This window comes from Microtus ochrogaster, chromosome 16, assembly GCF_000317375.1.
Source record: "Microtus ochrogaster isolate Prairie Vole_2 chromosome 16, MicOch1.0, whole genome shotgun sequence".
In the NCBI taxonomy this organism is placed as follows: domain Eukaryota; kingdom Metazoa; phylum Chordata; class Mammalia; order Rodentia; family Cricetidae; genus Microtus; species Microtus ochrogaster.
Window position 1 is genome coordinate 14,564,120 of NC_022018.1, and position 13,884 is coordinate 14,578,003.

At 40.7% G+C, this 13,884-nt stretch overlaps 1 protein-coding gene across 1 annotated transcript in view; it reads left to right on the forward strand.

Annotated features, from left to right (window-relative positions):
* The window catches only part of Gpr158 (G protein-coupled receptor 158), a 362,091-nt gene that overhangs the window by 36,654 nt on the left and 311,553 nt on the right, over window positions 1-13,884 (forward strand). The window contains exon 2 of the mRNA XM_005354743.3: window positions 5,048-5,153. Within this exon, the coding sequence (XP_005354800.1) occupies window positions 5,048-5,153 (106 nt within the window). The remainder of the gene's footprint in view (window positions 1-5,047; window positions 5,154-13,884) is intronic.

Below are 13,884 nucleotides of genomic sequence, written 5' to 3' on the forward strand. Positions count from 1 at the left end.
CTGGCTCTTAGTCTTTCTGATCCCTCTTCTACAAAGATCTGAGTCCTGAGGGGGATGGTAGGGATTTTCGATGGAGATGTTTCACTTAGGATTGGGTGTTCCATGGTCTCTCACTCTGCCATTATCCTGTGTGGGTTTCTATATTTGTTTCCATCTATTGCAGGTATAAACCTCTCTGATGATGACTGAGCAAGACAGTCATCTAGGGGTATAGCAGAACGTCATTAGGAGTCGTTATTTTGGCAAATTGCTTGAGCAGAACAATTGAATTTAGTTTTTCTCTAGGTCCATGGCCTATCTAGTCCCAGGTTCTTGGCCACCTGAGCAGTGTTAAGCATGGGTTTCCCTTGATGGAGTAGGCCCTAAATCCAATCAGAGAATGCTTAGTTACTCTCACAACTTTTTTGTCCTGACTGCACCAGCAGACAGGTGACTCTCTGTTGAAGAACACTGGGTTTGTGGCTGTGTTGGTTATTTACCTTTTTCCTCTTATAGTGTTCGCACATTTTCCGTCATTTTTCATTAATGCTGACTCCATGGACCATTGTGTCGCTTTCTCCCCCAGTAGTAGAGCAGAGAGTTAGAGCTCAAGGTAACAGGGCTGAGAAACCCAGCAGACTCTGGAAGTTTTCCTTTGGTCTCCAGTTTTTTTCTTTTCATTCTCTCATCCACAGATGTTCCTGAGAGTCTATCTTTGCTTAAACCTCCGTCCTTCAGTTTTCCTTTGCCCGCTGTTAGTTTAGCTACTTTTTGCTTCTCCTTAACATTGGAACTTTTTCCAAAGTTAATTGGGTGTTTGCATTACTGAGAAGTTAGGAGAAAATACCTAAGAAAGATATAATGCCAGAGAGATTGGGACATAGTTCAGTTGTAGAGTGCCTAACTGTGTGAAGCCCCGGATTTAATGCCAGAACTTATAAAGGCAAGGTTTTGTGAGACAGTGAGAATTTTCTTGGGCCCTATATGTCATTCTGAGTTGTCTAAAACACAACACAACAACAAAACAAAACAAAATGCATACATGAGGGATTAGAGGTCAGAAGTGGGAGAGGCCCAACTAGAACGCTGTGCCAAGAAGTTTTATCTTCTATGGCTTTCAGTTTATGAAAATGAAAATATTGGTGTTGAATAGGGAAGGGTCAGGATCGTATTTACACGTTTTCGGGGTTGTATCACCTTTACTTCAATATACTTCAGTTTGTTGGCCCCTGCTTGCATGGCACCTTCTGAGGTCCTTGGAGATACCAACAGTGAGCTTACTGACCAACTGTTTTGGAAAAATTTCTGAAAGAATGACAGTTTAGTTGCAAGAGTCTCTTTATGCTATAACACATCCCCATTCTCAGGCAGTGGGCATTTCTGGAAACTGGCTACAAGGCAGTGCAGGACGACTCAGGCTGTGTGCTAAGGCAGTCTTCAGTTGTACTGGACAGAGCTAAGTGTGACGGTAAATATTAAAAAAGAGAAAGTTGAAGTGGGTACCTTTTGGCGGGCCCTGCCAAGGTGTGCCACTAAGCAACAGAGCTGGGGCAAGAGGTTTATTGGGGGAGGGGAAATATGGAGGGGAAGTGGGGGAGGGGACGGAGAAAGAGTGAAAGGTCATGAGGGAGTGGTGACATGAGGGAGTGGTGACATGAGGGAGTGGTGACATGAGGGAGAGAGAGAGCAGAGATGAGAGAGAGAGCAGCTGTGCTCTGATGGGCACTTTTAAAGGGGGGGGGCACATGCATAGCTGGGGATGGAAGGGCGTCTGGCAACAGGTGGTGATGTAGTTGCTTTGGCAGCTGAGTCAGGATGCAGCAGAAACTAACAGTGATGGTGAGTTTTGGTCAACTTGACACAAACTAGGGTCATCTGGGAAGAGGGAACCTCAGCTGAGCAATTGCCTCCACCAGACTGGCCTGTAGGCAAGTCTGTAGGGCACTTTCTTGCTTGATGATTGATGTTGGAAAGCCCAACTCATTGCACAAGGTGCTACCTCTGGGCTGGTGGTGCTTAGTTATAGAAGACAGCAGGCTGAGCAAGTCATAGATGGCAAATCACTAAGCAGTGTTCCTCTGTTGCCTCTGCTTCAGTTTCTGTCTCCAGGCTCTTGCCTTGGCTCCCCTTGATGGTGGACAGTAAAGTACAAGATGACAGAACCCTTCCTTCCCCCAACTTGTTTTTCGATCATTCTGTTTAATCACAGCAATAGGAAAATAAATTCAAACACTAAGTTATTGCTATAGCCACCTGGGGGACCTCATTGGGCTCTGGTAATATTCTTTGTGTCCGTGGTATGCATCCACCAAAAGTTATAATACATCTGTCAGGACAAAGGTCAAACTGTTGGGAATGTATATCAGCGACTTAGTCTTTACATTGGATGCAAAGCTCTGAACTCTATAGATGTCACACTGGGACCTCTACCCAGAACAAGGCCAGACTGAAGCAAACAGCTGTTATTAAAAAGCTGTTACTTGGGTTAGAGATGAAGATCTGAAAGCAGTTAGTAATGAAACTAGTTAGTGGCAATGGGACAGAAATGTCAAAAGACGAGAAAAGTGTGGAAAGCCAATTTGCAGCACTTGGCAATGACTTTGGTACGGAAACCTATTCAGGGTGACAGAATATTAGACTGTCAAGGATGAAAGGAATTTGAAGCTTGTCCTGTGTCCTCCCCTCCCCTCCCGTTCCGCCCCTCCCCGCCCACAACAAGTAGGGGAGGACACATTGGTCTATGGCACATCAAGGGTTTTAGGAGTAACAAAAGTTACTTTATAATAAAAGTTATAGTTTTATAGCATCCATTGTTTTTTTAATCTCTGGAGGTCACCAATAGTCTTTTTCTCCCTTCATTTTCTAGTCCTGAGGCATTTAAACTACAGTCATTTCCTGGCAGCATGTGGAGCTTCTGGGATGCGAAAGGACGGAACAGAACTTCCGCCCCAGAGACATTGCCCCAGAGACTCCGGGTGCAGGCGGACTGGGGCTTGGAGCTGGCCTCTGAATGAGGGACCGTGCTCATTTGCGTCTCTGCGTTCCTTCAAAATGTCTACTGTTCCCCAGTATGAGAACTTTTCCCTCTGACAGAGTCCCCCCTAAACTCCCCTCCCTCTCCGGAAGTCTGTAGCACCTTCCCCAGGGCTCAGTGGGTCTCCAGGCACCGAGGAGGCCCTAATGAAGATGAGTCAGCACTGATTTCCCATCTGGTGAACGCACGGCTCATTTACCTCTGGTGGTTTTGAGCAAACCCAAAGTGCTTCGTGGCTGGGTTGAAAGTCTGCGGCGACTTTTTAGTTTCTATATATGAACTTAAAACTAAAGGAGAACGTTCTCAACCAGTAAGCTACTTATCTCTGAAGCCAATTTTCTTCAAAGAAAAGCAGCAGAACAATGGTAGCCTCCTGCAGTTCCCACGGGAGACCACGGTGCTGAGCAAGCAAGACTTTTGGCCTGTCTTGCCTCTAAGCTCTCCGTGGTGTTACAAATAGCTGGAAAAAGAAAAAAACCCAAAACAACAACAACAACAACAACAAAAAAACTGAACTCATTATTTCTAGAAATTTTGACACAAGTAAAAATAGCTATTTTGGATAATTTATGCTTCATAATGAGGCATTCAAGGGAGAATACTAAAATGTTGTAGCCAATGACAGTCCAGTGGGAAACTTCATGATTCTGGTCATGAAAGGTGAAGGGCTGTCATTATTCCAGTCATAAATTTTATCCCGATCTCCTCTTATCCTGTTGACCTGTTCCCCTCCACCATAATGTTTTTTTCTTTGTAATGTTTCCTGTCATAGTGTGCCTTCTATTGTTGTGATAAACACCATGAACAAAAACAGTTTGGGGAGAAAACAGTTAATTTTGCTTATATGACCTAGATCACAGTCCATCATGGAGGGAAGTCAAGGCAAGAACCTACAGGCCGAAACTGAAGCATAGACCATGGAGGAAAACTACTTCCTGGCTTGCTTGCTATGCTTTCTTAGCTTGCTTTCTTGGAAAGCCCAGGACCACCTGCTCAGGGATGGTATCACCAACTTGGGCTGGGCCCTCCCCTGACAATCCTTAATCAAGAAAGTACCCCCACAGTCTTACCAACCGCTCAGTCTGAGTCAATCTGATATCAGTGTTTACTCAGTTGAGGGTCCTTCTGCCCAGATGACCCTGGCTTGTGTCAAGTTGAAAACTAAACAAACAAACAAGACCAAAACCACATCATAGAATTTATTATAACTATCATTTATTGTCTGTCATGTGTACTATGTCATAAACAGAGATGGATATGCCTGTGTCTATCCATAATGTCAGAATTTATTGAATAATACATTTATAACATTGGCGTATTTGGTAGCAGTTTGCCAACAACTCTTAATAGCTGCTCAAAGCAAGCACAGGTTTGGTCAAAGCAAGCAATTTTTTTTTTAAATCTTAATCTTAGTTACTAATACTAACTCCTACGTTCTACGTTTTACATCACGTTATAAATATCCACCTATCTATCATCTGTGCATTTATGTAACTTATAGAAGAGGAGTGGAAAGAGAAGCTTTTTCTCCCGGTTGCGCCAGCCTCTCTGAGCTCCCACCACAGATGACAAGTTTTAGCGGGAGAGTGAAATGAGATTAGCACTCGACTACGACTCACTGTAAAGAAGGCATTTTTGGGACAGGTGTTATTTTAGAGTCAAGTTTTCTGCGATGTCCACAACCATACTGTGTGGTTTAGTAAATCTTTAGCTATTTACTGAGCACCTTTTCTGTTCCAGGTACCACAATAAGAGGCTGGAGATTGTGAATGTACAAAGTCCTTACTTTTGCAAGCTGAACAAAATGAGTGTTTGCTGGATTTGCCCTCCTATGTTTCTTCTCTGAGTTAACTGAGTTAACCCTAAGTGGGCAGTGTGAACAGTTTAGGAGTGTGAACAGTTTAGCAGTGTGAACAGTTTAGCAGTGTGAACAGTTTAGGACGTTCTTTACATTCGTCTCATTTCCAAGGCAGAACTCGGTTAGAAAATGTCGAGGCTCACGCTGACTTTTTCTTCTTCTTTGTTTCATTTTAGGGGTGTGATGAAAGTTGATATAAATCTCCAGAAAGTGGACATTGACCAATGCTCGAGTGACGGCTGGTTTTCAGGGACTCACAAATGCCATCTTAACAACTCAGAGGTAAGAACACAAGGATTAGATCTTCCGAAATTGGAGGCAAAGGTGTGGAAGGCTCTCGCACATGCTTCATTTGCGTGGGTGAATGACCCTGCGCATCCGAACGAGAAGGAAAGAATCCAGACACATCTCACTTCTGTCAAATAAACTGAAAGAGGGGAGAAAATAACATTTCTGCAGAGAAACTGTTTTGGGGACCCTTAAGACAAGGCCAAAAAGTAAGGTTGTGGCTGAAATTTGACTTTGATTAAAGGATGATTTAATTCTTTAGAACAAGCTAGAAGTGTACAACAATCAAGAAATGAGGAAACAGCCCCAGTGGGACCAAACAGAGCAAACATCTTTTCATGCATGGTGATGCTCATTGTCACATTTGTGGGATCCCTTTAGACGCGTTGCCATCTGCTAAAATGTAGTAGAGCAGGTACGGCAGGGTAGTCTGGAAAACAAGGAGAAACTTATCTGCAGGGACCTGGAAAGGGATTGTGAGAGCTGTGTGCATTTTCCTCCTTTCCACCCCCACCGGGTTTGACTGGGTGGGATTCTGGCTGATAAAGAACAGAGATTACACTTCTGTGAAAGACCTGTCTTTTTTGTTCATGAAGCAACAGCAACAGCAATGACCCTTGCTACTTGCCTTTTGCAGTTTCAAAGAAGAAATATGATGACATACTAGAAATATCTTCTCACTAATCTGTCTCTCAGGTCCAAAGATGCTGTGAAAAAATGCACATAATTCCAGTTTTCTGACCTTTAACACTTGGAATATCCCAAGGTTGACTCCATAAATTTGTAAGGAAAATTGACTCAGTTTATTTTAAATAGGAGGGTGTGGTGTTTCTACAAAGTCATACCCAGCATCTTTAATTTGAACTTCTCCATTTGTGAATGGCTGTTGTGCATACTGCACATATATGGTTTTAGAGCAAGGCCATTTAAGCCATAAGGGACGTTTGCCATTAAGTACTTCTTTTTGTCATTGTAATTATAGGCACACAGGCATATGTATGAACATATATGCATATAATCCCTCCACATTTGCACCTTATGCACACCCTGCAATATCATGCTGTTGCACATCACTAAGATAGCACCAAGGTCACCATTCTCCCAATGATCTCCCAAAGTCCCACACTCCCCTACGTATCACGTAAACCTTTATCCACTTCCATTCTCTTTATCACAATAGCCCCCAATTCTCCACCCCCAAGTACCCCAACAACTTCATACTTTTCCTTGTCCTTCTAAATCCAATGGTTCTCAACATTCCTAAAGCTTTGACCCTTTAATACAGTTCTTCATGTTGTAGTGACCGCAAACCATAAACTTATTTTTATTGCTTCTTCATGAATGCAATTTTACTACTGTTGTGAACTGTAATATAAATATCTGATCTGCAAGATGGTCTTAGGTAATCTCCGTGAAAGAGTTGTTAGACTCCGAAAAAAGTCACAACTCACATATTGAGAGATGCTGCTTTAAACCTATCTCACCTCCATAATGTTCATATAATGCTGTCTTTCCTCTTTGGTTCCGCGCATATGTTCCCAAATCTCTTCCATGTCTATATACCCTCACATAGCCAACCCTATGTAGCTTTTTACCTCAATCCCTTACCTAGTGGGACTCCATGATGTATGTGAGCCCTTTTGCTTTGGTCAAACCTTCTGTCCCTATTTGGTAATCCTACGGTTTTGAGTATTTCTGAGGCTTTACTTCCCTTTGAATGACTCTAGCAATTTCAAACATATAAATTTCAATTGATGATTGGTGATTGTCCTTAGTTTGGTTATCTCCATGGCAATTGTGTATGGCCATTTTGCATTGTCTTTAACTAGCATGGACTTTTTTTTCTGTGCTGGAATTCCCACTGTGGTTATTGGTCTAAGAGTGACCATTTTTAGGCAGCCTTGCTTTGGTATGGGTGCTGGAGTCAACAGTCTGTTTAGAAATAGGAAGATGGGCCCTTCTTAGCTTATAATAATGTTTGAGTCATTTTGTTTCTTTGTGGCATTCATTTTTTAACTGGATGGTTTTATTACCAATAACTACTTTTAGAAGATTGATTTATTTTCATTGCATCAGCAATATTAATTTTTTGAGTCTTGTGTATTTTAGAGTTTTCAAATAAATTATTTCAAGAAACAATACTGTTTTCTATTCCAATGAACAAAGATTAGGTTGAAATATGTGACTTTTCATAATACACATACATATATATGCATAGTATTTACCCAGTTTCTCATGGAAAAACTCAAAAAGCACATTCTTTAGGACAACTGACAGTTCAATGACTTATTTGAATATGTTGTAGCATGAAGCTCAGTGCTCCAAAAGTGCTATCAAGAAGCTGTAATGATGGGCTGGAGAGAGGCTTAGTGGTTAGAGCACTGGCTGCTGAGCAAAGGACCAGGGTTCATGGCAGTTCTCAACCCCCTGTAACCCAGATTACACGGGAACTAGGGCCCTCTTCTGATTTCTACCAGTTCCAGGTACATATATGGTGCACATATATGCACGCAAACTAAGCACTCAAACCCATAAAATGAACTTATTTTTGAAAAGAAAGGGAAAAGTGAGATACTGCATATTTTGACTTAGAACCTGCTCCCTTCCTGTTCTGTGGCTTTTACAGGTATTCAAGTTGAACATAAGGGCTTTTGTATCTGTGCCAGGATCAGGAGGTTTTTGATGCAGTCATACGTATTTTACAAGGGCTATCGTGGAACTGTTCACACTTCTCTAAGCTCCTCTGGTGGTGGTGGTCTCTTCAAGAAGCGGCAATCAATGTACATTACACATGAAGTCTTAGAACCAGGAGCTCCTTTCTGTCCTTCTCTGTGCTGGTGTGAATCGCAAAGTCTAAGCACTAGGAACTCCCCTTCTGTCCTCTGTGTTGGTGTGAATTGGAAAGTCTAAGCACCAGGAACTTCCCTTCTGTCCTCTGTGTTGATTTAATTGGAAAGTCTAAGCACTAGGAACCCCCTGTACTCTGTCTGTGTTGATTTAATTGGAAAGTCTAAGCACTAGGAACCCCCTGTACTCTGTCTCTGTGTAGCTTTTTACACAGAGATTACAATCTAACTTTTCTTGAAGAGTTCACTTTTAAGGAGAACAAGGAAAAATCTGCTGCTTGGAGCAGTTCTCAGCTGCTCCATATTCCTTTTGTCCTGATCTTGTAGCTCTGACTCCAGGGTTCACTGTGTAAACTCATTACTTTGAAAAATACTTAATGTGAGTCACATTTTTAGATGCAGGGTCTTATTTTTATGAATATCAGTATCCTTAGAAATCAAGATGCTATAGTTTGGAGTAGGTTCTGTATTTTGCTATTGTTTAATATTCTCCTCTTTAAATAGTAGAGGGACTTAATATATGTCCCAACTTCATTTTGAAATTTTTCTGGTGTGTTGACATTTTGGCTCCTGGAACAAATTATATCAGTTGAGCAGGACTGATGCTGGAAACGGAAAACTGATGTGCACAACGACAAAAGCCCCAAGAACACTATGAGGAAAAAGAATTTCCCACTGGATTCATATAGCCAGGTCTAGGAATCTATGCCACCATCGCCAGGAACATAGCAAGGCAAGATCTGAGACCACCTCTCAGGATGAAGTGCATGGCGATTCTTCTGGATCATCACAGAATGGACTGGGCCATATATTCAGTACCCATTTCGTTCTTAACCTCTTACCCTACCAATGCTTTGAGTACACAAAGAATTCTTTTCTACAGTTTTTTATACATGCAAAATGAATGGATTTTTATTTTAGAAGTTTCATTTCCACAACAACCACAACAACAGCAGCAAGAACTAGGAAGCACTAATCAGTAGCTTTAAGCTGTTTGATTATAGGCTACTAGTAAACACTAAGTGCCTCCTACATCTTAAATATACAGAGTATACAAATCTTAATCAGGTTGGCATAAGGCTGAAATATCTTAATTAAAATGATATTTTGTAAAAGGAAGTAATTATATCTTTAAAGAGAGCATTACATTTACCTTGTACCTTACTAAGTTTTTTATTAAGAACATTACAACTAATTATTTGTCATCATTGTTACAATAATTTATTCCTTAGGAATACAACAACCTAAGGGTTTCTAGGTTCAGCAGGCTTTTTACTTAGCTTTAACATCTGTCACTGGTGATGAGCACACTCTGCAAGGCTCTACCAACACAAATGGAATGAATCCATTTTTGCTAAATCATGATGTTCATTTTTTCAGTTCCATCTACCAGTTTTTCAAAGGTTTATGCAAAAATATACTCAGCAGGTTTTCATCTTAACTGGTGTTGATCCCTATAAGCTAATCTGAAAACTGAGCATTTTAGTATTTTAAAGGACTATATGTATCTATTAAAGGAATATATGTATATTGTATATATGTACATGTATATATTCCGCATATGTTTGTATATATATATATGTATGTATTGGGGTATATGTTTGCATGTGAGTATATTTGTGTGTATCTGTGCGCATATATATAAAAATAAAATGATATAAATATTTAATGCTAAAAATAATATATATATATATTTAAAATTAGCTTATACTCTTCTTGTAGGATTGATTGGGAATTTTTATTTTCAAGTTTAAATTGCAAGGCTCTCTGAATATTTTTAGATTCTGGTAACAAAACTCACATACACTGGAAACATTTTCAAATATTATTTTCAGTATTCTCACTTTGGAATACTTTGTCAGAATTGTTAAAAAGTCACTTTGGGAGATGGAAAGGTATCTCAGCAGTTACAGTGCACACTGATATTACAGAGAAGATGAGATTGGTTCCTAGCACCCATATCAGGAGCCTTGCAGCTGCTCAGTACCCTTTCTTGGATTCAGCAGGCACTTGACATTTTTAAATATGTATCTTTATTTTCTTAATTATGTACATATGTGTATGCCTGTGTGAGAGTATGTGTATATATGACTGTAAGTGCCTGCTGAATGTCAAGCTAGGTGGTGGTGGCGCACACCTTTAATCCCAGCACTTGGGAGGCAGAGACAGGTGATCTCTTCACACATGTAACACACAGGCATACACACACACACACACACACACACACACACACACACACACACGTCACAGATAGCATCCCAATATCCCTCCTTAATGGGATGTGTTAGGTTGGAGTCTGTCTGTAACTCCACATAATTTTAGTTAGAAAATATGCTTTAAAAGGTAAGAATGTGTATTATTTAGTTGATGAGAAGAGGAATTTAATGCAAAGATGTAAAGAAAGCAGTACTTGGCCATTCCTTTTTGAAAATGCTTGCATTTAGAGCACAACTTAGTCCCTTGAGCATAACAGGGTTTACAGTGCTTTCCCAGTGATCTTTAGCTTAATTTCCAATTTAGTGAGAAATCTGGAAGCAGTTGCTTACAGTTCTCATCTTACGAGCCCTGTTGTACCAGGGCTCCTGTCCTCTCTGGAATTTTGAGAAAAATCGTTCCACTTCTACAGTTGTGCTGTCTATTGTGAGAGGCACTAGCCATATGCATATGTGGCTACTAATTTTAATATATAATAGATAAAATTAAATACAAATGAAAATTTCAAGTAAATGGCCTCCATAACCCCCTTCACGCATCTCACAGCTGCTTGTCCCAGTGACTACCATGTAGGACAGGGAGATGGCCAGCCAGTTCCAGAAGATGATCTAGCTCGTAGTATAGAGGTGACACGTAGGTTTGGAAGGCTTTCAAATCTTTGAATTTCTGGGCAGTGCGAACTCACAGAGATCCGCCTGCCTCTGCCTCCCGAGTGCTGGGATTAAAGGAGTGCACCACCACTGCTCGGCAAACCTTGTCTCAAAAAAAATTCATATCTTTGAGTTTTTATGAACAGCCCAATCAGTAATATTGCCTTCCAATTTAATGAGGGACACACTAAGGACAAGCTTGAAATGAATACTGGTTTCTGAAATGTTTGTGTGAGCTACTGTATTAGCTTGGTGGAAAAGGAGTAAGATCAGAACCAGGTATGGCAGCTTGTGCTGTAATCCTGGGAGTCAGGAATTTGGGGTAAAACCTTGTCCCAGAGAAAAAGAAATGAAGTGAAAACCCTTGCACACCGGTTTTTACATGCCATTATATCACGCTGGAAATGAAAAAGTCTTCCAGCAAAGGAGAGCCGTGGACTGGCCATCATCCAGACGTGTAAATGCCCGTTAGTGCATCGTGTCTTTTCTTTTCACCCTCATCAGCGCATTTGTGGCTGTTTAAAGAGAACAACGTCTCATCATCAGAGTGAAGAGCAAGGCCGTGGTGCTGCTTCAAGGTAGCTCGCAGGGTGCCAGCGCCAAGCCAAAATCTGCAGACACCTTCCTGTTGATGGCTTCCCTTCCTCTTCAGGCATCGCTTTTGCTCTCTTCCATGGGAACCGTCCAAATTAAAAATGGAAACCTTTCCCTCAGCTATTTGAAGTTTATTTTCGGCTACTGTTAAGTCGCTTTTCCATTAGGCTAAATATCTTGCGGTTTGGTAAAACAGCCTTGCCTTACCAAGCCCAACCGAGCAAGTTTCCTTGTTTGTTCCCATGGCTGTGAATAATTAACCTGTTTGAATTTCTTACATAATCTTTTTGAATCGAAAATTTGTAGATGACGATTGATTTTTTTTCTTGAGAGTTTTATCATGTTCTTAACAGTTCCTAAACTAAGTTTTGATTCATACAAATTGGGTGAGATAAAACTTTGCTCAATTCCATGCTCCCAGCAACTGAACCAAGGGTACATCAGTGCCCTTTGCCATCTTGTGGCTGGGATAGTGTGACTCAGTTGTGGGAAGCTTAAAGACGCTGAAGCTTTGTGCTCAACTCTACATCTCCTCCACTAGAACACAGCGTCATTCATACCTTTCCTTATGGAGAGCTGCGTGTTGTGGGTTCTGTTCTGTCTGAATTGCAGAGCACTGGTTCTAACACTGTCTCACAGAAGCCACTTCTGATGGTAATTTCTCCCTGTTTAATTAGCTATACTAGTTTTCTCTGAGGTTTGCTGAACACAGTCTCACTAACTGTAAATTTAATAATTAACAATGTATACATTTGATTTTCTATGAGGTACTTTTTTTGATAGATTAACTCTAATGCATCTTGCAAGGTGTGTGTGTGACAGAGACTTTCTATATAGCCCTAGCTAGCTTAGTACCCATGCTTGTCTTAGGGTTGCAACAGTCGCCCCACATCAGCTTCTGAGTGCTAGTATTACAGGTGTATGTTCCGAGTGTATTCTCACTCCATAAAATAACATGGATTAATAAAGGAAATCATAATTTAAATGAATCACTTCCTTCTTGAAAGATCCAGGAAACCTGAAGATGAAATCAATCATGACATCCTTTAGGTACTAAGTGACTAACATACAAAACAGGAACTTGGAGACACAGAAATAAATAATCTCTATCATAACAGGCAAATCTTCACACAGTTCTCAGACATGAAAAAACTTTGCCTACTAGATTAGCCAACAGAAGTTTCTGCAATCAGGAAGCTGAAGTTGGGGGACTGTGAACTCAAGACCAATCTGGATACAGCCTCTGTGGGATAATGCTTGTACACTGTAAAGATTTGTCACTCATATTAGTTTAATAAAATGCTGATTGGCCAGTAGCCAGGCAGAAAGTATGGGTGAGGTGACCAGACTAGAAAAATTCTGGGAAGAGGAAAGGAAGAGACACAGTCACCATCCAGATGCAGAGGAAACAAGATGAGAATGTGTTACTGAGAAGAGGTTCCAAGCTTCATGGCCAAACATAGCCAAGAATGAATTATGAGTTAATTTATGTTGTTAGAACTAGATAATAATAAATATGAACTAATAGGCCAAACAGTGTATAGTTAGTATAAGCCTTTGTGTGTTACTTTGGGACTGATCGGCTGTGGGACTGGGTGGGACAGAAACTTACATCTACACACAACAAAACTTTGTCTTGCTAAACCAAACCAATCCTAACCAAACCAAATTATTATACTGTGTGCTGAGTATACTACCATGAAGAACTGATAGAAATGCAGTTGTTATTGAACTTTTTGGTAAGATAGTAAAATTATTATAAGTAAAAGTACAGGCACCTTGGTTAAAATTGCTTTTTTTTTCATTTGTCAAAGGAAATCTTCAGAAACTGCTACACACATCTGCATGCCACAACATTCATTACAGTACTGTGTGTTGAAAATTTGGAAGCAGATGTACAATACAGAATTGGCTAAGTAAATTACGATGTATAAGATAGTTCAGTGTTAAGGAAACAGGCTCTCCAGTATGATTTAATAATTCACAAGGATTCAGATGCATAGAGAACAGCTGTGGTATGAAGAAGTCTTTCTAAAGTATATTTGGTAGGAGAGTAGATGCTTGATAAGATGCCAACCTGCCAACCATTTTTTTTTTTTTGGTTTTTCGAGACAGGGTTTCTCTGTAGTTTTGGTGCCCTTCCTGGAACTAGGTCTTGTAGACCAGGTTGGCCGCTAACTCCCAGAGATCCGCCTGCCTCTGCCTCCCGAGTGCTGGGATTAAAGGCGTGCGCCATCACCGCCCGGCCTCTGCCAACCATTTTTATACTGAGAAGTGAAGCCCATACTTTGGAAATGTATGTAGGGTGATTTGTACAAGCCACCTCCCAGTGTCTTAAACTGTCGGCCACGTGAAAAAAATGGTAGGAAGAAAGTATGGAATATACACACATTAGAGTACTACGCTGCAGTAAAAAACAAT